The sequence below is a fragment of the Pongo pygmaeus genome, chromosome 23, assembly GCF_028885625.2.
Source record: "Pongo pygmaeus isolate AG05252 chromosome 23, NHGRI_mPonPyg2-v2.0_pri, whole genome shotgun sequence".
NCBI classification, from domain to species: Eukaryota; Metazoa; Chordata; class Mammalia; order Primates; family Hominidae; genus Pongo; species Pongo pygmaeus.
This window is the reverse complement of record NC_085931.1, coordinates 51,105,816-51,130,469: the sequence shown is the minus strand read 5'-3', so window position 1 is coordinate 51,130,469 and position 24,654 is coordinate 51,105,816. Positions and strand designations below refer to the sequence as shown.

General features: G+C 41.9%; 1 protein-coding gene across 7 annotated transcripts in view; it reads right to left on the bottom strand.

The window, feature by feature from the left end:
- TNRC6B (trinucleotide repeat containing adaptor 6B) overlaps positions 1-24,654 on the bottom strand; it is a 285,267-nt gene that overhangs the window by 141,846 nt on the left and 118,767 nt on the right. Inside the window, exon 1 of one of the 7 annotated variants that reach the window (XM_054469561.2) lies at positions 9,166-9,606. The exons of 3 other annotated variants lie outside the window; for them this stretch is intronic. In XM_054469561.2, coding sequence (XP_054325536.2) covers positions 9,166-9,170 — 5 coding nt within the window. In that variant the 5' untranslated portion in view covers positions 9,171-9,606. Of the gene's footprint in view, positions 1-9,165; positions 9,607-24,654 lie in introns of those variants that run through there. 3 more of the 7 variants (XM_063662947.1, XM_054469564.2, XM_054469566.2) reach the window with 3 other exon arrangements.

The following is a 24,654-nucleotide window of genomic DNA, read 5'->3' as shown; positions in this document are numbered from 1 at the left end:
TAAAAATTCCACTAGGATAAGCCAACATGTATTCTAAGAAACACTAATCCTGTGAAATGCTTTGCGATGGTGCTAAACCATTTTGGGTATTTTCAGAGTGCACATCCGCTGTAAAGTAGCCTATTTTACTTCACATAACCCTCCCTGTGCTGTCCAACAGAGTAGCCACACGTGGCTACTGTGCACCTGCAATGAGACTAGTGCCACTCAAACTGAATTTTTAACTGTATTTTAATTAATTTAAATCTAAAAACTGACACTTATTTCCATTGCTGGAAAACTTTTGTATTTTTGGAAAAACTTGGGTATGTGAATCTACTTTTCCATGAAAAAGTAGTAAGTTTTATGAAATCTAAAAGCAAATCAAGTATTTCCAATGAAAATTTTATGTTTGAACTGAAATGTGCTGTAAGCCTAAGATACACACCAGGTTTCAAAGTCTTGGTACAAAAAAATGTAAAACATTGTGTTAATATTTTAAAATCAATAACATGTTGAACTGACAATATTTTACATATATTCGGTTAAAGACGATATTATTGAAATTAATTTCATGTATTTCTTTTTATTTTTAATTTTTTATTTATTTTTTTTCGAGATGGAGTCTCATTCCGTCACCCAGGCTAGAGTTCAGTAGTGTGATCTCGGCACACTGCAACCTCAGCCTCCCAGGTTCAGGTTCAAGCAATTCCCCTGCATCAGCCTCCCAAGTAGCTGGGATTACAGGCATCCACCACCACGCCCAGCTAATTTTTGTATTTTTAGTAGAGATGGGGTTTCACCATGTTGGCCAGGATGGTCTTGATCTCCTGACCTCGTGATCCGCCCACTTCGGCCTCCCAAAGTGCTGGGATTACAGGCGTGAGCCACCGTGCCTGGACTGTTTTTACTTTTTTAATGTGACTCCTGGAAAATTTAAAATAACACACGTGGCTTGTATTCGGTTTCTACTGGGTGGTGCTGGCGTCATTGAATGATTCCCAAACCAACACTGGAACACCTCCCAACACCAGGTTCAGGAATGTTGCCATAACCAAATACTTTTCTTCCTGTGCAGCATTTGAACTGCTGACCACACCTGTGATCGAACAGTTCTTCCCTCATCTTCTGTGATGAGGAATGACTGTCCTACAGAGCCACCGTTCTTTTTACCCTTTCCCAGGTCCTCTTTCTCTTCCTGTCCTCAAGGTCTCATTCTCAGTTCTCTTTTCTATTCTTTACACTCCCACGGTGACCTCATCCTCTCCCTTAGCTTCGACTATCACTTCCACCACGGAGGCCTTCCAAGTCTTTATCTCCACTTCTGACCTCCTTCTCAAGCTGCAGATCCACACTGCCAGCTGCCTGCTAACCAGTTCCATTGCCAAGTCCCACCAAATTCTCCAGTTCAGTAAGTCTGACCTGGAATGCATCATCTTCCTTTTGGTTGAAGATTCCCATCATTCACCTTAAAAACCTGGTCCCCAGTCGCATGGCCATAGCCTTACAGCAGGACCTTTCATAACAGTCCTTTTATCCCCTAACTGGCCTGCCTGCCTCTCAATTCAGTGCCCCCCAACCAAGTCCTCCTCTGCACCACTGCCATATCAAAATTCTCACTGCACTGCCATCAAATTTTCAACAGGTCCCCACCGTCTACCATAGCAATACAAACTACTTAGCAGGCACTCAGCTCCTCTACATGTGTGCAACCTCCCCTCAATCCTCCCTGGACACACCTAGTCCTCCTCCACCTTCCTCTAGCTAATACAGCCTGCCCTGAGTCTACTCACCACCATTCTGCCCAATCTGTAGGGTTCCACTCAAATACAAAGTCCTTAAGAAAGCTTTCTCTGATCAACACAGTTAAAATCAGTGTCTCTCCTCCCTCAAACTCCTTTGGTACTTCTAATAATCACTATGGTAATGACAGTATATTGCCTTATCTTTATAAAATAGTATCCCCTTAATAGCACTGAACAGCACCTTGCACTGCATAGTACAGGTATGCCATCTTTGGACATCTTACCAAAGAAATCAACTTAAAAAGGAAAATCTTGCCAGGCGAGGTGGCTCACACCTGTCATCCCAGCACTTTGGGAGGCCGAGGTGGGCGGATCACGAGGTAAAGAGAACGAGACCATTTTGGCCAACATGGTGAAACCTCGTCTCTACTAAAAATACAAAAATTAGCTGGCCATGGTGGTGCCTGCCTGTAATCCCAGCTACTCGGGAGGCTGAGGCAGGAGAATCGCTTGAACCCGGGAGGCAGAGGTTTCAGTGAGCCAAGACTGCACCACTGCACTCCAGCCTGGCGAGCAAGACTCCGACTCAAAAAAAAAAAAAAAAAGGTAAATTTGGAACTACTGATAACTCTTAAGTCTTTATCTCCAGACCGGACTTGTAATTACTCCAGCCTTTCACCTGGATATCTCAGGATTCAATGATTCCAAAACTGATCTCATAATCTCAACCCCACACCTGTGCCTCATGTAAATGCACCCTAACTCAATGAATGGTGGCACCATTCCCGTAAGAAGCCAGCCAGAGACATAGGTGTTATTTTACATTTCTCCAACCCCGCCTTCTCATACCCAATGACCAACTCCTCCGAAATCTTTCTAAATGCCTCTGGAACTCATTCGTCCCCAACTCTGTTGTCAGTTCAGGCCACTATGACCTGAGATTACTACAGTATCATCTGGTCTTACGTGCAACGTCCCAGCCAGTTTCCACAACACACCAGAATCATCTTTCAAAAATCCAATCCGAACAAGTGACTTTCCCACTTAAAAATCCTTCAACTGTTCTCAGGAAAAAGACTTTCAAACGTAGCTTATACACTCTTCTGCATCTGGTCAAGGCTTAGTTTTTCAGCTTACCTCTCATTTCTCAGATTATTTCTTCCCTTCAGCACACGACACTCCAACCATGTCAAAGTACTCTCTATGCTGTTCCCCAAACATGCCAATGTCCACTAGTGCCCCGTGGTCTTTGCAGAAGCTGTTCTCTCTCTAGGTGTCCGTCCTTTGTAACCCCCAAACACCCTGAGCACCAGCCAGCCCCTTGCATCTATTCTCTAACTTCAGCAGTCGTGTCTGGAGAAAATCTTCACACTACTGCTAGGCTTGTACTTGTACTTATCAACACCTGGCATGTGAAAAGCACTCAGTAATTATTTGCAGAATGAATGAGTAAACAGATCATTTTCTAGGTTTTTTAAAAAACAAATTCCAACGTCAATAAATGAAAGCTATGTTTCTGTCACCTATATTAATTCAACAGCATTGTATAAAGTGGGCAATGGACCTAAATTTTCATTTTGCCCATTGAGTCAAAACTGGTTGTTGGGCACGGTGGCTCATGCCTGTAATCCCAGAACTTTGGGAGGCAGAGGCAGGTGAATCACAAGGTCAGGAGTTCGAGATCAGCCTGGCCAACTTGCTGAAACACTGTATCTACTAAAATATACAAAATATTAGCTGGGTGTAGTGGCGGGCGCCTGTAATCCCAGCTACTTGGGAGGCTGACGCAGAAGAATCACTTGAACCCAGGAGGCGGAGGTTGCAGTGAGCAAAGATCACGCCACTGCACTCCAGCCTGGGTGACAGAGTGACTCCATCTCATATTTAAAAAAAAAAACAAAACAAAAAAACCTAGTAATAATTTGGTCAAATAAACAGAATTTACATGTGTGGGCTCAGAATAATCACAATGAGGGAGAAAACGCTGTATTCAATGTTCTCCTTTGCCTTGTAAACTCTAAGACCAATTCATTTAAAACTGCTCAGAACCTTTTGATGCAAAGCACAAAATGTATGAAAAACAGCCAAGTAAACATGGATACAACACAGAGGCACAGCCTGAAGGAAACTGGAGAGTTATGAAGAGACGACATCAGACCACAGGAATGTAGGGACTTGAATAAAAAGAAAAGGCTCCGTGCTGCTCCTGTCCTTGTGCAGGCTAAAGCTCTGTGCAATCACTGCACAGGCTTCATGATCCTGGTAGCCACGAGAAAGAACAGAGCCATTCTGTGGGGCCATAAAAGCTTTTCTGGTTCATTCAACAAAGGGAGATACAGCAAAGGGGAAGGAAACACTTACTAAGCAACAAGACTAGGTGCCCAGCCCTCACATATAGCATTTCCTTTATGCGTCGCAACAATATATTATCCCCATTTTGCTGGTGAGGAAACGAGCCTACTGTCGTCACACAGTGAGTCCTGGTGACCTTATACTCACACATTTTCACTCAACATCTACTCCTGCCAAGCCCTGTTCTAGATGTTGGGGATACAACAGTGAGGAAAACAGATAAGGTCTCTGCTTTCAGGAAACCGGATAGTATTGTGGAGAGAGACGTACCATACACAAATAATTTCAGATGGTGATACAATTTAGAAGTGTTAAAAAAGTAAAATTGAAGGATGTGATAAAATAACTAGGAAGGCAATTCCAGGCTGCAAAGTTCTCAGAGATAATACCAAAGATAATTTTGAAGAGATAGTGCACAGAGCTAAAGACAATGTTTAATAAAGTGACTATCAAGTCAAACCTTCAATGAAGTCTCCAAAACTACCAGAAGCAAAAAATTACCACTCATTCCCTGATTATCAGAAAAGATAACTAAGGAGTTATCTCAGTCATAACCTAAAGCAGTAAGTTATATAGTTAGTCACCAGATGGCAAATATTTCCACATGAACCAAACTATTGAAGGCAATGGGCCAACCAAATTAATTCTTAGATGCCCCAGCACCTACATCAGTGCATAATAAATTACTGCTGGATAAATATATGATGGAAAGAAGAAAACAATGTTAAGATGTCACTGTCATGAGTTAAATAAATCCCTTTTCTGGCCAAGTGGCTTCAATTCACTCCACCCTACCCCCGACACCCGTCTTAATCATAAGAAGCAGGTGAGGAAAGTGGGATTAGAGTAAATCCACGAACAATACTGTACAGAGAAACAATTAGCATCTGCTGTCCCTCTCCCCAGCCACCAGACAGAAACAAGTTCCACTTAAAGAAGTCTAATATCTAAATAACTAAAAATTATTAAATGGGGTAATTATTTGGCTTTTTTTTTTTTGAGACGGAGTCTCTCTATACTGCCCAGGATGGAGTGCAGTGGCACAATCTCGGCTCACTGCAACCTCCAACTCCTGGGTTCAAACAATTCTCCAGCCTCAGCCTCCCGAGTAGCTGGGATTACAGGCAGGCACCACCATCCTCGGCTAGTTTTTTTTGTATTTTTAGTAGAGACAGGGTTTCACCATATTGTTCAGGCTGGTCTCGAACTCCTGACCTCGTGATCCACCCACCTCGACCTCCCAAAGTGCTGGGATTACAGGCGTGAGCTACCGCGCCCGGCCGGCTTTTTTTTTTTTTTTTTTTCCCGAGACAGGGTCTCGCTGTTTCCTAGGATGGAATGCAGTGGCGCGATCTTGGCTCACTGTAGTGTCAACTTCACCGGCTCAAACTATCCTTTCACCTCTCAGCCTCCTGAGTAGTTGAGATGACAGGCGTGAGCAACCATGCCCAGCTAATTTTGTTTAAAATTTCTTGTAGGGACAGGGTTTTGCCATGTTGCCCAGGCTGGTCTCAAACTCCTGAGGCTCAAGCAATCAACCTGCCTGGGACTCCCAAAGTGCTGGAATCACAGGCGTGAGCCACTATGACTGGCCTATTTGGCTTCTTTAAGAAATTTTAAAATAAGACTCTCCTAATGCAGATACTCAGATACTTCTGTAACCAGGAACTTGCTCTGAATGTTGCACGTAAACTGCCAAGTTGTGACGATCTGTTTACCAATAATGCTGACCTGGTACTCCTTGAGGAAAGGGACAAAGTACATTCATCTATCTGCATTGCCTCAGGGCCGTGTCCAGCTTAAACTGCAGATGATCAATGATTATATGATCTGAGTTATAAAAATTAAAATCTCCCCAAACTTTTCAGTCATGGGGCAGCTGGGTAGGGTGAGGACCACCCTTATTCCTCAGGGTGGTCCTCAATAGCCAGAGCTGCTCAGCCTGCTCTGCAGAACCTGAAGGTCTCGTCATCGCATAACACTCTTTCAGTGTCTCTTGTAGAGCTGAAGAGCTGGAGAAGCCTTAGAAGTCTCTGCTTCGATGTTCGGAAGTTTTTAAAGGACCATCCGAGTGGCCATACAGAATAACAAATGGCCATTCACAGCTGAAGAACAGAGCTGAGTTTGCACCATATATCAAAGATGCCAAAGCTTCCTTTTTGGGAACCAGATGGAATGACTGAAAAGCACTTTAAAATTGAGATACCACTTCTGATGAATGCTACCAATTTTTGTGATGTTTCAGTCATGAACCTGTGACATTTTTTTCTGAGACAGAGTAGTGTTGTGATATTATCACTAGTTGATCCAGCATTAGGAAATACAGATTGGTGGTGGTGGGGGGGCGGTTAATAGGGATTATATTCACTTTCTCCAATAAGAAACTTCCTCCGCATATGCCATCTCATTTTTAAAAAGTAAAACCACAATCTGCAAGTTCCAACACCCCTGGATACTGCTCTTCATAACATCGGCCACATCTTTAAAGTTTTTAAAGCTTCAATTCACAGTACTCACAGAAAGAAAACTTCAACAGAAGGCACAAATTAAATACTATCCATCTGCACACTTAATTGATTACTCATTTTCATTTCCTTCTGGATGACCATCGTGTTGGTGAGCCAGAAGGATTGGCTCTGCAGGATCTGAGATCCAAAATGGCAGTCGAGCTATCAACTTACCAGAACCATAATGCTTCCCATACGTGAAGCCAGGTCTTATTTATCTCACCTTTTAATTATCTGAGGGAAAAGAATATTTATAAAAAACATTTCAAAGAATCAAATGGCATTCATTGTATCATTCTCTGTTCTGCCTAAAACAGCAGGTACCCTGCTCTGGTTCCTCCTCTCTGCAAACTGAATTAACCTGCCATTCATATGTTTACACAGCCACAAAAACAAGCTAATGGCAAAACATGGAAAGCCTAGGTTTTTCTCTCCTCTTCATTAAGACCAACTTTAGGAAATAGGTGTAAAATGAATCATATAACAAGCAAAGCCCTAAAAAAGTGCTTTCATTTTCAGAAAAACAGCAACAAAAATCAGAGCTCTGATTTTCCTTTAGGTCTACCACAATGCAACACTCTCTATCACTAAGGTAATTTCTCTATCTTTTCCCTTTAAATTCAAGCCGTAAAAAAATTTAGAGACAACTTTGTTCTAGACTACCTCTTTAATGTAATGTTTCCAATCCTTCTTACACAAAAGCTGAATTTATATCATCAAAAAATTTACAGTGAATCTAAACAGTCACTTCTGTATTTATTACCATTACTAACATAACATTAATTTTTTAAAATAATAAAATCCTTGCTTGTTAGAGACAGAGGGCTTTAATTATCTTATGTATTCAAATGGAAAGTCTTTTTGTTAAATTAGCGTGAAAGTCCCTTCATCTACACACAATTGGCCCAAAGAAACAGGCCATTTTCAGCACAAGAGGCCAATCCATTTTAAGAGTGAATAAAGCTTTTGAAAGCACCACACACCCTCTTCCAGACTGTCAAATTTTCAAAATGGTCCAGCATTTTTTCCACTTTATCTTTTTTAACACTTTCAGGCCCAGTAAGCATCTCATAATTAGATTAATTAAAAAGGAAACAACAAAAAACACTGCTCCCTTCTGATCAAAATTATTCCATTTATGCTTAATTAGCTTTAATCCACGTCTACATATTTAATGATGGGGATATGACAATTCAACCATTTGCATATTTTAAATGCCTTTTCTAAACTATACTTTGTAACAGATTTAGAAGAACAGTCTCTTTCTCATGCCAATATGCCACAGCATAAATCAGGAGGATACAAATTAGGAAAAAAAAGAGAAAAGAAAACAAGGCCTCTCAGAGCCAGGGATATGCTCAGGGGGGTGGAGTAATTTACCCAGGGGTGGGGGCAATTTACCCGCCACATCACAAACTACAATCCTTTCAGCCCACCAGACCGAGAAGCATTACATCACACTCTCACAATGATAGGGGGAGGAGGCTCTGAGAAAGCAAGTTTTCAGCTTTCTTTCCTCCCTGCTCTCAGGCTTCTAGAATCCTGCATTAGGAGTAATGGAATTTAACTTCAGGCACTGCACCGCTTCAGGGGTTACTAACAATCACATAGACTGCTACTTATACATGTGACCCTAAATGACCACTTCGCAGTGGATACATGGCCGAAACAGGCAACCACACACCCACACGATGAATTTATGCTGAAAAGCCCAGTTTTGCATCTGTGTAAAATTAAACAAAAATTTTATTTCGTGAGGAATGAAGAAGGCTAATACACAGGGAGAACTGATAAAGAATTTCCAATCGCGGTGAATAGCTGTTCATATCTTTAAAACACCATGTTTACAACATAGTCCTACCCTTTGGTTGAATCCACGATCAAAATAAAAGCGCATCTGGCTGCACATTTGAGAACACACACAGAGACCCAGTGCAAATGAGCGCGCGCAGAAAGGAGAGGGGTGAGCCACATATTGCTTGGGAGGTTTTCAAGCAGGGGAATCTACAAACCCCAAACCTCCTGGTGTTCACCCGCCCCCAACCTGATGTTTAAAATGTATTAGGTCTTACTTTAGGTTTTACATCTCTCTAGGAAGGAGGGCCCAGTTTAAAAAATAAAAAGATAGAAAAAGGCTTTCCCGTTCTAGGGCTTGCCCTCCCAGATCCTTTGTCGGCCTTAGCAGCCGAAAGAATGCAAACCCATTTATATTTATGCAAATTTTTGCAGCAGATTTAAGGGGGGAGGGGGAGGTCTGTGTTTTTAAAAACCTCTTTCTAAATAGCAAATTTCCAATTACTCGCAGCTTCATTTATTGCAAGATAGAAACGATGATGAAAAATCTGCATATACATTAAAAGTGCAATTAAATCACTTCAAAATCTAAATATTTTACCACGTCTTTTCCATTTCTAAAATGCCGAACCAAAGTACATCACGGGTCTGATTTACACAGATCCACGAAATGTCTGAAGCCAGTCTCCATGCTAGACAAATGTCGATTTGCAACACCACCAGTGAAAACGGTTAGACAAGATCCATATAAATCAATTGGTTTAAAAAAATTGAAAATATTTACCAACCTCATAAAGTGCAGCAGTGCTTAAATCCAGCAAATTGAGGCATACAAGGTAGAAATGGAAATGAAAAAAGGTCCAAAAAATGAATTCTTTTTGTCTATCTGTTTTTTTGTATTTTAAATATTCAGAAACCAGCAGAGACTCTGTCGGCCATTTTGGCTTGAACTAACTCTCTCTCACACACTCTCCCTCTTGCTCTCTCTCTCCCCCTCTGTCTCTAAAGGAAGCAGCTTTTTGTGACCTTCAAATAGAGGCAGATCATGTGACTTCGGGTAGGTTTGTCAATCAGGAAAGGGGAGGGAGCTGGAGCTGAGACTGCCTTAAAGGGGAAGCAGGCCTTTTCCACTCACTTTCATTTGTGAAATGCTGTTATCTCATACTCTCCGCCTACAGACACTGCATGTGAAAGTGGCAACAGCATAAGGGTAACAGATGAACAAAACAGAAAAACCTTTATTGGTTTATAGAAATATGCTCAGTTGCTAACGATTCTTACAGCTCCTGGATCTTCTCCTGGCTCGCTTGCTAGTTATTCTCTAGATGTTTGGGCAAGCACAGGCTGGCAAACTGCTCTGTAAAAGGGGCTGAAACACAGCTCTACCAAACAAGAGGCTTTAGTTTTGAAAGACTGAGGTGAAATATGGGGCACGACTGATCTCTAAGAAGCTCCTAAAATGTACAGAAAAAGACTGAAAGAAACGCACAAAAGTATAAACTGAACTGCAATTCAGAAAGGTTAAGTGACTTATCCCAAATCACACAGCTAAACAGCTGCAGAAGAGGGATTGGTTTCCCAATTCTGAACTCTACACTTATTGTTCTGCCTGTATGTGCGTTCAGTACCTCCTCCCCCAAACCCAAATAAAAACTATGCTTCAACATTGCAAACGGAGTTTTTCTGGGCTAGGGCAGGTCTGAGTCATCTTTAATCCCCTCCCCCACCGCAGGAGGCAGCTCTGCAGCTGAAGGAGACTAGGCACTAAATTAAAACCTACCTGGTTTCCACCACTCCTAATCCCTTCTCCTTCCCATATACATCTCCACTCCTACCCACTTAAGAAACCCAAGCTCGGTTTGCATCTCCAGCCCCGCGGCTCACAGGCTGTGTAACTTCAGTGCTAACAGCAAGTAAGTCCCTTACCCATCCTCCCACCCTGCCTGGCCTCCGTTTTCTCATTGGTAGCCTGCGGAGATTGGGCTTCCCTAGATGGTATCTTTGGTTTCTTTCACCTCTGAAACTCTGCACTTGGCTTCTTTGAGTAGTTCCGTTCATCTCTTCCTGGCCATCTCAAAAGTTCGCCTCCACCCTGGGAAGGCTTCTTGACCCTCGCAGTCCAGACCAGGCCCTCCTGTTAACACTCCCATAATATCCTTTACTGCTTCTTCAGAGCAATGGTCATAATTGCAATTTACGAAAGAATGTGCTTAACATTAGTCTTCCCCAGTAGACTGTAAACTGTGTAAGGAAAAACACCACGTCTTCACTGCTCTGTGAGTCTCCACACCAAACCCCACATAGGAGGTAAATAAATGAATAAATCAATGACTTGGACCCTATTCAGAAGGCTGGGCTGAGTAGGAGGAAATCTGCCACCTTAATATAAAAAATGTAGGGGAATGAAGGTCACATAGTTCCCAGAAACTCACATTCATCTATGTTTTAAGGATGGCTTCAGGAAAGAAAGTAACTAAAATGGTAAAAAGCGCATGAGGCCGGGCGCAGTGGCTCATGCCTGTAATCCCAGCACTTTGGGAGGCCGAGGCAGGCAGATCACCTGAGGTCGGGAGTTCGAGACCAGCCTGACCAGCATGGAGAAACCCCGTCTCTACTAAAAATACAAAATTAGCCAGCGTGGTGGCACATGCCTGTAATCCCAGCTACTAGGGAGGCTGAGCTCAGCAGGAGAATCGCTTGAACCCGGGAGGTGGAGGTTGCGGTGAGCCGAGATTGCGCCATTGCACTCCAGCCTGGGCAACAAGAGCAAAACTCCTTCTCAAAAAAAAAAAAAAAAAAAAAAAGAAGGCACATGAGAATGCCCTGTGACTATCGACTCCACCTATCTCTATAATCCAGAAAAGGGAGGATTCCCTAGTGTGCTTCTCCCATAAACTAGGCTGCCATGCCAGCCAGCAGACAGCTGACAGATTCTAGAAACCCGGCTTTCCTTGAAAAGGAACCTATGAATGCTTGTAAAATCCTACACACTTGTTGTCATCCTGGCTTCTGCGTCTTTATACAGTCTCCCACCTTTGCTCTTTCCACTCAGATATGAAGACAGGAAAGGAGCTGTTTCGTGGCAGGCAAAGGCCAATGCCTGGACAATCTGGCAGCCTGAATAGCTGTGGCTTTAACAAGCTTCCACTGTCTTTGCCTAGCACTGAGTGAAATAGCCAGGCCCTGCACTGACAATTGAGATGCAGGAAAAAGCAGGAAACTCCTAGAATGGAAATTCTGATTATTTAGTCTATTTTTATCCTTCCAATACCTTCCAGATGAGTTACTGAAAGCCTACTTGCTTGTAGCAGGCTCGATTTGTAAAAATGTGTGGAGACTGAACATCCACCTTGTTTTAATTTGTGATGGACATGCTTTCTTTATGAAACTGAACTTTGCTAAGTCTCCATTCCCCGGTGTAGAATATTATTGTATACAAATGTTTATATGTGTTGCTTTGTAAGTGTTAAATAGCAAACTGTATGAAAAGTTTGGAAACAGAACAAACATATTTTAAATAAAATATTGGTTCTAATTTCAAATAATATGCTGAAAAAAAAAATATATATATATTTTGAGACAGAGTCTTGCTCTGTCACCCAGGCTGGAGTGCAGTGGTACGATATCGGCTCACAGCAACCTCCACCTCCTAGGTTCAAGCAATTCTCCTGCCTCAGCCTCCTGAGTAGCTGGATTACAGGCACATGCCACCATGCCCAGATAATTTTTGTATTTTTAATACAGACAGGGTTTCACCACGTTGGCCAGGCTGGTCTCGAACTCCTGACCTCGTGATCTGCCTGCGTCAGCCTCCCAAAGTGCTGAGATTACAGGCATGAGGCACTGCGCCCGGCCACTGAATATTTTTTCCTTAACCTCCACATCATCTTTTCTATGCAATACCTCTAAATTTAATACAATTAGTCTAATCGTTTATCTAAAAGAAACAAGTGCAATAAGTACATTATTTCTCCCTTGTGTTTCCAGACATAATAGATTCTGTGATAGATTTATTATACTTTTTTCATATTAACAATTAGACAATATTTTAAAATTATATTATTGTGAGGTAAGGATACAAAGTAATAATTTTTTTTTTTTTTTTGAGAGGGAGTCTCGCTCTGTCACCCAGGCTAGAGTGCAGTGGTGCTATCTTGGCTCACTGCAAGCTCCACCTCCCGGGTTCACGCCATTCTGCTGCCTCAGCCTCCCGAGTAGCTGGGACTACAGGTGCCTGCCACCACGCTCAGCTAATTTTTTTGTATTTTTAGTAGAGACGGGGTTTCACCGTGTTAGCCAGCATGGTCTCGATCTCCTGACCTCATGATCCGCCCGCCTGACTTCGTGATCCACCGGCCTCGGCCATAAAAATTATTTTCTAAAACTAAAAACGAGAACATTCAAATGACTGTTATCTTTCAAAGCTCGCACCTTTGGAGGTTACATACCATTCCTCAAAATATTTTTTATCAGAAAACAAGATTGGCCAGGCATGGTGGCTTATACCTGTAATCCCAGCACTTTGGGAGGCCAAGGTGGGTGGATCACTTGAGGCCAGGAGTTCGAGACCAGCCTGGCCAACATGGCAAAACCCCGTTTCTACTAAAAATAACAAAAATTAGCTGGGCATGGTGGCACACGCCTGTAGTCCCAACTACTCAGGAGGCTGAGGCTCAAGAATCACTTGAACCCAGAAGGTGGAGGCTGCAGGTTGCAGTGAGCTGCAGTGAGCGAGGTCGTGCCACTACCCTCCAGCTGGGGCAATAGAGCAAAACTCTGTCTCTTAACAAAAAAAGAAAAAGAAAAAAAAAGAAGGAGAAAACAAGATTGAAAAATAACTGAACTGAGTATTTAACTCAAAAATCTAGAAAAAGGCTGGGCGTGGTGGCTCACGCCTGTAATCACAGCACTCTGGGAGACTGAGCCAGGCAGATCACCTGAGGTCAGGAGTTCAAGACCAGCCTGGCCAACATGGTGAAAACTCAACTCAAAATACAAAATTTAGCTGGGCATGGTGGTACATGCTGGTAATCCCAGCTACTTGGGAGGCTAAGACAGGACAATTACTTGAACCTGGGAGATGGTGGTTGCAGTGAGCTAAGATCATGCCACTGCACCCTAGCCTGGACAACAGAATGAGATTCTGCCTCAAAAAAAAAAAAAAAAAAAAAAAAAAAAAAAAAAAAAAATATATATATATATATATATATATATATATATGTTCAAAAATCTAGAAAAAGAGTTAATAAACCCCAAAAATGAATAAATATAAAAGCAAGGCTGGCCATGGTGGTGGCTCATGCCTGTAATCCCAGCACTTTGGGAGGCCAAAGTTAGAGGATTACTTGAGCCCAAGAGTTTGAGACTGGGCAACAAACATAGTGAGATCTCGCCTCTACAAAAAAATAAAAAAAATCAGCCAGGCTTGGTGAGGTATGCCTGTGGTCCTAGCTACTCCAGAGGCTGAGGTGGGAGGATCACTTGAGCCTGGGAGGTCAAGGCTGCAGTGAGCTGAGATCATGCCACTGTACTCCAGCCTTGGTGACAGATATATATATAAATATCTGTTTTGTTGTTTTTGGCACAGATATAAAGTAACAGCCCCCCCCCCCCCAAAAAAAGAGTAAACTAAATTAATAAAAACAAAAACTAGGCCAGGCGTGATGGCTCACACCTGTAATTCCAGCACTTTGGGAGGCCGAGGGTGGATCACGAGGTCAAGTGATGAAGACCATCCTGGCCAACATGGTGAAACCCAGTCTCTACTAGAAATACAAAAATTAGCCGGGCGTGGTGGTGCGCACCTGTAGTCCCAGCTACTCGGGAACCTGAGGCAGGAGAATTGCTTGAATCCGGGAGGCTGAGGTTGCAGTGAGCGGAGATCGCCAATAGAGCGAGACTCCAACTCAAAAAAACAAAAAAACAAAAAACAAAAAACAAAACCAAAAACTATTTTGTTTTAAAAAATTAAATAAATGTAGATAATTCTGTCAAAAATCTCATCAATTAAAAGAGAGAAGTCACAAACATTAGGGTTGAGAAAGAGGATATCATAACTGCAGATTTAGAGAAAATCTTTTAACTCACGCTAGAATTATATGTAACTTTACATAAATAAACTTGAAGATTAAATAAGATGGATGATAGTCAAAGAAAACAGAAGTTACCAAAATCAACTCAAGAAAAATTAGGGGAACAACCACCCATAGCAGAAATCTCTAAGATCTTCAAAGAATGAGCCACTAAAACAACAGCAAGCCCAATTTTCTAGGTGAATGCTATCTAACTCTTATTGAACAGATAGTCTCCACGTTATCCTTACTGTTCCAGGAGGTATAAGGATAAAAGGAAAAGCTTTCTACTTTCTTCCATGAGGCTAACATATTCCTGATATGCATTTGGACTAAGATGGTACAAAAAATAAAACTAAACTAATGTTCACTTGTGAAGACAGATGCAAAAATACTAAGTAAAATATTATCAGATAGAACTGAGTAGTTTTAAGAGAGTAATTCATTATGACCACATAGGCTTTACACCAACAATACTATACCAACAATACAAGGATGGTTAAATTACAACCATACAGGGACAGTTAAACTAGCTATTAACATTAATCTTCATTTGTTCAATAAATATGTACTAAGTACTTTCCCTATCAGACTCTGTGCTAAGTGCTAGGGATGCAGCAGTGAAGCAGAAGGTTCTCGTCCATATGGAGCTGACATCCTCACAGGAGAAGGAACTCACTGAGAAGGGAATAAGCAGTTTGACAGGATATAGAATAATTGAGAGAGGCTCACTTTAGATAAGGTGCACAGGGAAGGCTTTTCTCAGGAGCGACATCTAAGCTGAGTTGAAAAGCAGATGTTTAGGCCGGGCGCGATGGCTCACGCCTGTAATCCCAGAACTTTGGGAGGCCAAGGCAGGCGGATCTCTTGAGGTCAGGGGTTCGAGGCCAGCCTGGCCAACATGGTGAAACCCCCATCTCTACTAAAAATACCAAAAAAAAAAAAAAATTATCTGGGCATGGTGGTGCGCCTGTAATCCCAGCTACTTGGAAGGCTGAGGTTAAAAGAATCACCTGAACCCAGGAGGCGGAGGCTGCAGAGAGCTGAGATCGCGCTACTGCACTCCAGCCTGGGCAACAGAGAGAGACTCCATCAAAAAAAAAAAAAAAAAGAAAGAAAGAGAAAAGAGAAAGAAAAGCAAATGAGTGGTCAATAAACAAGAGAAATGATCAGGAGGCTAGGACCTGTAAGCAGGGGATAGAGGCATGAAATGAATCTCAAGAGGTAGGAAGAGCTAGATCATACTAAGTCCTTCAGTCCACAGTAAAGATTTCACTTTTGGAATAGTGGAAAGTCACAAAAGAGTTTTCAGCACGAAAACCAAACAGCGCCATTTTATCCATTAGTTGCTTTCCACTGAATGCCTAGGGTCCATAAGCTTTTCAGAGACTTAGAAAAATGTTTGGGATCTAAAAAAAAAAATACAAGTTCAAAATACAAACGAAAAATTTTGACCACAAAAATTAATAAATGCTTAAATGTCCTTTATAACCACTCAGCAGTCCCATTCATTGTTAAATTTAGCATTTATGGCCGGGTGCGGTGGCTCACACCTGCCACTTTGGGAGGCCGAGGCAGGCGGATCACAAGGTCAGGAGATCGAGACCATGCTGGCTAACACAGTGAAACCCCATCTCTACTAAAAATACAAAAAATTAGCCAGGCGTGGTAGCATGCACCTATAGTCTCAGCTACTCAGGAGGCTGAGGCAGGAGAATCGCTTGAATCCAGGAAGCGGAGGTTGCAGTGAGCCGAGATCGCGCCACTGCACTCCAGCCTGGGTGACAGAGCGAGACTCCGTCTCAAAAAAAAAAAAAAAGAAAAAGAAAAAAATTAGCATTTATAAAATGTTCATCACATTTGAAAACAATTCTCACTTTGCAAAAATTCCTATACATATATATACACATACATATATAGATACATGTATGTGTATATATATACAGCTATATAGGTGTATATGTCATATATAGGTATATATGTATATATACACACATATATGTACATATATAGGTATATATGCATATATACACATATATGTACATATATAGGTATATATGTATATATGTGTGTATATATATATTCCTAACGTGAGTATGCCAAGGACCCTTGTAGGTCTTAAAACCACTTTGGTAGAGATACAATCAGATTTGTATTTCTAGAAGCTCTTCCTGGTTTCTGTATGGAGAATACACTACCAAGGATCAAGAGAAGCAGGAAGAAAAGTCGGAAAGCCACTGTGGCCATCTAGGTGAGAGAGGGTGGCTAGAGCCAGCTGGGCAGCGAAGGTGGAGAAAAGTATGTAAGTACACAGTATATTTTGAAGGTAGAAGTGATTCTATTGTAAGATAATTGGTACTTGTTAAGTATGTAATCTTGTGACAATGAAATATTGTAAGGCCAATCAATTCATTCAAAAATAAGACTCCAGACCAGGTGTGGTGGCTCACACCTGTGATCCCAGCACTTTGGAAGGCCGAGGTGGGTGGATCATGAGGTCAGGAGATCGATACCATGCTGGTCAACATGGTGAAACCCTGTCTCTACTAAAAATACAAAAATTAGTTGGTTGTGGTGGTGCGCACCTGTGATCCCAGCTACTCAGGAGGCTGAGGGAGGAGAATAGCTTGAACCCGGGAGGCAGAGATTGCAGCAACCTGAGATCATGCCACTGCACTCCAGCCTGGCGACAGAGCAAGACTCCGTCTCAAAAAAAAAAAAAAAAAAAAAAAGAAGATTCCAAACTCCGGACTCACCATTCATTCATGAAGTCAACAACCATTATTTGTTGTACAGCACCTACTATGTAGTAGGTACTATGCTAGGATCAGGCCCAGGGGCATACAAAAATGATCAATAACACCTCAAAGGAAAGAGAGGCATATAAATCCATAATTAAAATATAGCAAAGTATCAAAATGAAAGTATAAATAGAGATATAACATGGCTGTGCTATGGGAATAAAAAGGGTAACTGCTGGGAGAATAAGAAAAGATTTCACAGGGGAGGAAGTGAGAGTTTGAACTGAGTCTCAAAGAATGAGTAGGAGTTTGCCACGTAGAGAACCTGGGAAAGGCAAAGGCTTTTCCAAGTTTTACCAACTTCGGTACTACCAAATCATGGCAAGGAGGTAGGCTGACAAGAAAAAGTGTCAATGGGAGAGCTAAGCATTTCTGCTATTCTTACTCCCAACAAAGTCAGAAGATAGAAATAATAGCCAAAACTATGTTAGATCTCCAATGCAACCTAAATCCAACAATCTGTGGATTCAGTTACAAATTAGAATGTTAACATTTATACTATTTAAGTTAGAATGCTAGCAGGCCTTTTAGGGAACAGTTTTTCTCAAATTCCTTAGAATCGAACCTCAAAAGTTAAATCTGCATTTAGAGGAAGCCTTTCTTGACACTCCAGGCTGAGTCCAGTACCCCCATCTGTGTTCCAAGGCACCTCGTACATACCTCTAAAGCAGCGCCTTCACAGCCTGTTATGATTAACCACTTACTTGGTGTTTCCCCCTCTAAACAATGAACCCTTAAGAGGGCAGGGTATGTAGCTTTTATTTCTGGGTCTAGCACAGAAGAGAAATTCAATTAATATTGCTGAATGAATGAACAAATAAGCAAAGGAATGAATGGATGAATACTATGAACCTAGGTACTTTTAGGCTGTAAAAGAAGACAACACTTATCCTACAGTTCAGAGATAAGACATATGCATGAGGCAATCAACAAAAAAGTGTAAGATAAATTATTAACTGTACGGTTGTGCTCTAAGAGAGACCAGTTTGAAAATGGAGGCACTACAGCTTAGATCAGTTGGGTTTCAACTGATAGATAGGACCAGAATGGTTGAAATAGATTTGCTTTGCTCTGAAGCTAATTTAAACCTGCAGTCCCCCTCACTTTCATGGGCCCCTCCTAAAGCTCTAGGAGGGATCCTAACAAAGTGCCCAATTATCCCTTATTTTTTGGTTACTGTTTTTTGTTTTTGGAGACAAGGTCTCGCTCTGTTGCCCCGGCTACAATCATGGCTCACTGCAGCCTCAAACTGCAGGTTCAAGCAATCGTCCTGTCTCAAACTCAGCCTCCCAAGTATCTAGGACTACATGCATGCGCCACCATGGCTGGCTTTTTTTTTTTTTTTTGGTAGCAATGGGAATCTCATCATGTTGCCCATGCTGGTCTCAATTTTTGGGTTCAAACAACCCTCCCACCTTGGCCTCCCAAAGTGCTAGGATTCAGCCACAGCACCTGGCCCGAAAATTTTTATTGTGGTTAAAAAAAAACACACAAAATTGATCATCTTAACCATTTTTAAGTGTATAGTTCAGCAGCGGTATGTATATTCACTCTGCTGTGCAACAGATCTCCAGAACTTTTTCATCTTGCAAATCTGAAATTCTGTACACATTAAACAACAACTTCATTTTTTTCCCCTTCCCTCAGCCCCTGGCAACCACCATTCTACTTTCTGTCTCTAAACTGACTGCTCTAAGTACCTTGGATAAATGGAATTATATATTAATAGTATTTGTCCTTCCATACCAACTTTCTTGCCATTATGGTTCCCCTTGTGTCAGTGGACTTATGAGTGACTTTGGCCATTCTGGAGATCCCCCTAAGGAAACCTTAAGTTGAGGATACTTTTGTTTCAGGTTCAATGGAATAAACTAAATTTGTGTGGTTTTCATAAAACTGTATATGGTTGAGATAATGTTAACCATCAATGTACAAAGAGCTGTTACTAGGTCAACTCACTCTGTATCATGATGGAAATATGCGGGGCCAAATTATGTTGTGATATACATATGTCAATCCAAAGGCTATTTCAGATTAGCCAATGTACAAGAAACAGTGAAGCCTGGCAATGTCATAGTGCATATATAAAAGATATTCAATAGAGGTTTTCCCAAAATTGCTAACAATTTTTTTTTTTTTTTTTTGAGACAAAGTCTCACTCTGTTGCCCAGGCTGGAGTGTGGTGACACGACCTCGGCTCACTGCAACCTCCACCTCCCTGGTTCAAGCGATTCTCCTGCCTTAGCCTCCTGAGTAGCTGGGATTACAGATGTGTGCCACCACGCTTAGCTAATTTTTGGACTTTTAGTAGAGACGGGGTTTCACCATGTTGGCCAGGCTGGTCTCAAACTCCTGACCTCGTGATCTGCCCACTTTGGCCTCCCAGAGTGCTAGGATTACAGGCATGAGCCACCATGACCTGCCAACACTTTTACAAATTTATATGATGTTACCAATAACAAGTTGTGAGGCAGAATGGAACTTATCTAATTAATAACAAAAAACATATTTTGGTCTACCATGCTATAGGAAGCACTGAATTATTTACCTATTTTAGAAAATATCACAGAATAGGGAGGGATGATCAAAGAGTATAGCACGAAAAAAAAAAAAGGGTATAGCATGGCCAAAAAATGTAGGGGAAAACGTTTCACAGCCATGTTAGACAACCAATTAATACAAATATTACATTGTTTTTCTGAATTTTGTGGTATTTAATTTTTTTAAGTTGCCATTTTTGTGATTTATCTCCTCTTTGTAAATAAATATTCACTTTTGAACCTAGTTTTGTCTTTGAAATTAGTTTGCTTTTTCTTAAAGAGTATTCCCACAAAAGCCGGATTTGCAGCTAGTCAGAAAGAAGGATTTCTTTGCCTGCCCAGAGACATGTAAGGGAGAAGGAAACCAGACTTGCATGGAAGACCTTCAGGAGAGCCCCTGGCAGGAGCAGAATTTCCTTTGAAAATATGCATAGACAGGCTAATAGCATCTTAGGGAGGCCCTTAGAAGAAAAGGTTCAGACTTGGCTAGAAACGCATTTTCTGCCCCCCAAAAAAACAAAAACAAAAAACACCCAATAACTGATAACTGGCTGATACAGTTTGGCTGTGTCCCCACATAAATCTCATCTTGAACTTTAGTTCCCATAATCCCCATGTGTTGTGGGAAGGACCCAGTGGGAGGTAACTGAATCATGGGGGTGGTTACCCTCATGCTGTTCTTGTGATAGTGAGTTCTTACGAGATGTGATGGTTATATAAGGAGCTTCCCCCCCACCCCGCCCCTTGCTCAGCACTTCTCCTTTCTACCGCCAAGTGAAGAAGGCCATATTTGCTTTCCCTTACGCCATGGTTGTAAGTTCCCTGAGGCCTCCTCAGCCATGTGGATGTGTGAGTCAATTAAACTTCTTTCCTTTATAAATTACCCAGTCTCAGGAAGTTCTTTATTAGCAGCATGAGAACGGACTAATACACTGGCCTATAGGTAGGATGCTTAAGGAGAACAATGATAAAATCAGGTCTGTTGGAACATATTCAAGAAAGGACTGAATCTAAAGTTGATGACTGGGCATGATGGCTCATGCCTGTAATCCAAGTACTTTGGGAGGTTGAGGTGGGAGGACTGCTTGAGCCCAGCAGTTCAAGACTAGCCTGGCAACATAGTCAGGCCTTGTCTCTACTAAAAAAAATTAGCCAGGCATGGTAGTGAGTGCCTGTAGTACTAGCTACTCCAGAGGCTACAGTAGGAGGATTGCTTGAGTCCAGGAGGTGGAGCCTGCAATAAGCCATGACCATGCCACTGCACTCCAATCTGGGTGAGAGTGAGAGACCCTGTCTCAAAAAGAATTTTTTTGGTTGAGGCTGGAGTGAGCCCAGATTGAACCATTGCACTGCTTGGGTGACAAAGTGAGACCCTGTCTCAAAAAAAAAAAAAAAAAAAGAGCCCGGGGGGAGAGGTGGGTGTGGTGGCTCACACCTGTAATCCCAGCACTTTGGGAGGCTGAGGTGGGCGGATCATCTGAGGTCAGGAGTTTGAGACCAGCCTGGCCAACATGCTGAAACCCTGTCTCTACTAAAAATACAAAAATTAGCCAGGCATAGTGGTGGGTATCTGTAATCTCAGCTACTTGGGAGGCTGAGGCAGGAGAACAGCTTGAACCCTGGAGGTGGAGGTTGCAGTGAGCAAGCCAAGATCATGTCACTGCACTCCAGCCTGGGCAGAGTGAGACTCCATTTCAGGAAAAAAAAAAAATTTTTTTTTTTTTTGAGACAGAGTTTCATTCTCGTTGCTTAGGCTGGAGTGCAATCGCACGATCTTGGCTCACCACAACCTCCGCCTCCCAGGTTCAAGCGATTCTCCTGCCTCAGCCTCTTAGTAGCTTGGATTACAGGCATGCACCACCATGCCTGGCTAATTTTGTATTTGTAGTAGAGACCAGGTTTCTCCATGTTGGTCAGGCTGGTCTTGGACTCCCGACCTCAGGTGATCCACCCACCTTGGCCTCCCAATGTGCTAGGATTACAGGCATTGAGCCACTGTGCCTGGTTAAAAAAAAAAAAAAAAAAAAAAAAATTAATTAAAAAAAAATAAAGTGGTACATGACACGTTAACAATGCCTTTTTTTTTTTTTTTTTTTTTTTTTAAAGGCAGAGTCTCACTCTGTCGCCCAGGCTGGACTGCAGTGGTGCGATCTTTGCTCACTGCAACCTCCGCCTCCCAGGTTCAAGTGATTCTCCTGCCTCAGCCTCCCGAGTAGCTGGGATTACAGGAGCCCACCACCACACCTGGCTAATTTTTTTTGTTTTTTCTTTTTAGTAGAGATGGGGTTTCACCATGCTGGTCAGGCTGGTCTTGAACTCCTAACTTCAAGTGATCCACCTGCCTCGGCCTCCCAAAGTGCTTCAATGTGCCTTTCTTCTGCTGATAACAGATAAAATATTCTGGAATTAGGCTTTTTAATAACATCACCTCAGATTTCAAAGTGAGTGTGTAGCAGAGGGATTCTTAACAGTTGATCGGAACTTATTCATTCAACATATATTTATAGATGCTTTTTGGTACCTCTCTAGGCAGTGACCAAGACAACAGAAATCCATCCTCATAGAGCCGAAGATCTAGCATAAAGCTTTAACGTGATCTTTTCTGCCTTGAGCCTCCCCTCCCCTTATTTATTTATAAGATAAAATAAAATAAAATTGTGAAACACATTATCTATTAAAGTTACCCTTTTCTTTTCTTTCTTTTTTCTTTTTGTTTTTGAGACAGAGTTTCGCTCTTGTTGCCCAGGCTAGATTGCAATGATGCCATCTTGGCTCACTGCAACCTCCACCTCATGAGTTCAAGCGATTCTCCTGCCTCAGCTTCCCGAGTAGCTGAGATTACAGGCATGCGCCACCACGCCCGGCTGATTTTGTAGTTTTAGTAGAGATGGGTTTCTCCATGTTGGCCAGGCTGGTCTTGAACTCCCGACCTCAGATGATCCGCCCGCCTCGGCCTCCCAAGGTGCTGGGATTACAGGCGTGAGCCACCGCTTCTGGCCTTTTTTTTGAGACAGGGTCTCATTCTGTCATCTATTAAAATTAACCTTTTTTATTTATTTATTTTTTTTTTTTTTGAGACAGGGTCTTGTTCTGTCATCCAGGGTAGAGTGCAGCGGTGTGATCTTGGCTCACTGCCACCACTACCTCTCAGGCTCAAGTGATCTTGAGAAGCTGGAACTACCGGCACACAACAACACGCTCAGCTAATTTTTCCATTTTTTATAGAGATGAGGTTTGGCCATGTTGCCCAGGCTGTTCTCTAATTCCTGAGCTCAAGCAATCCTCCCATCTCTCCCTCCCCAAGTGTTGGGATTACAGGCGTGAGCCACCGTGCCCAACCTTGAAGTTACTCTTATTGTAATTAATCCACGGTCCAGGCATCCAAGAAAAATCACACAAAATAGAACCCAGAATTTATTATGATTCTGAGACTTCTGGGAAAAAAAGACGTTAGAGAATTTTTTTAAAGTAACGTCAATGCAAATTACAAAATTTATTAGCAACTGAAAGTTCCCCAAAGATCTAGTACAAAAAAATGTTGATGGTTTTACAAAAACTCCCAGCAGCAAAAATTCCATGAGTATAAACTATCATCTACTGAACCTCTTTGTGGCATTTTCAAGGTACCAATTAACTTGAAAAGAAAACTCATTTCCTCGTTCCCCCAAAAGCTGTTCAAGATTATACAGAAAAGCTAACTATTCTTCTGATGTCTAGCTTACCACTGTGTAATAATGATTGAGTTTACAGAGAGTTCAACTTGCTACTTCTTAATAAATTTATTTCAACATGTACATATTGTAATAGTTTAAAGGGGGAAAAAACTGGAGAAAACCTTATGGTGTAATACACAAAATTAAAACATTAACAACAACAACTTTCCTATGGCCAAATACCAACATTTGTGTTCTGAAGATGATTATCTATAAAATCTATGATTTGGAAATATTTTTACTTTGCCCTGTGTTTAGGAAATGCTATAGAGCTGCCCAAGGTTTTTAAATAAACACCCAAAAGAATGGTTCCCAAAAAGTTTAGTGCCTAATTGGGTAGTCAAATATGAAACAAGAAATATGCTAATAAAACCGGGCGCGGCGGCTCACGCCTGTAATCCCAGCACTTTGGGAGGCTGAGGCGGGCGGATCGTGAGGTCAGGAGATCGAGACCAGCCTGGCTAACACAGTGAAACCCCATCTCTACTAAAAATACAAAAAAATTAGCTGGGCGTAGTGGTGGGTGCCTGTAGTCCCAGCTACTCAGGATACTGAGGCAGGAGAATGGTGTGAGCTCGGGAGGCGGAGCTTGCAGTGAGTGGAGATCACGCCACTGCACTCCAGCCTGGGCGACAGAGCGAGACTCCGTCTCAAAAAAAAAAAGAAATACACTAATAAAAATAATCCTTACGGTGGAGATTTATCTTGTGCTACAAGTGCAACTTTTAAAAGTTTAAAAGATAGAGCTGTAAGTTAGGGAGTTGGAGTGGCAGCAGAAACAGAGATAAGGTGAGGACAAATTGTTAGGACTTAAGAAACATCTATAATAAGTAAAATTCAGAAAAATTAAAAGAGCCTTTTATAACTAGACACTTAAATTGGGAAGAATGTAATTAGGAAGAAGAGAATTTAATCAAGATGACAGAGTTAAGAAACTTAGAAAACAGCACCTGGAGCACAAAGCCACACCGAACTACACCACAATGGAGTATGGAGAGCAGTGCTAACTCCATAAATTACACTCTTCTTACTTTCTGAATCATCGATATAAAACTGTCTTCAGGGCCGGGTGTGGTCGCTTACGCCTGTAATCCCAGCACTTTGGGAGGCTGAGGTGGGCGGATCACTTGAGGTCAGAAGTTCGAGACCAGC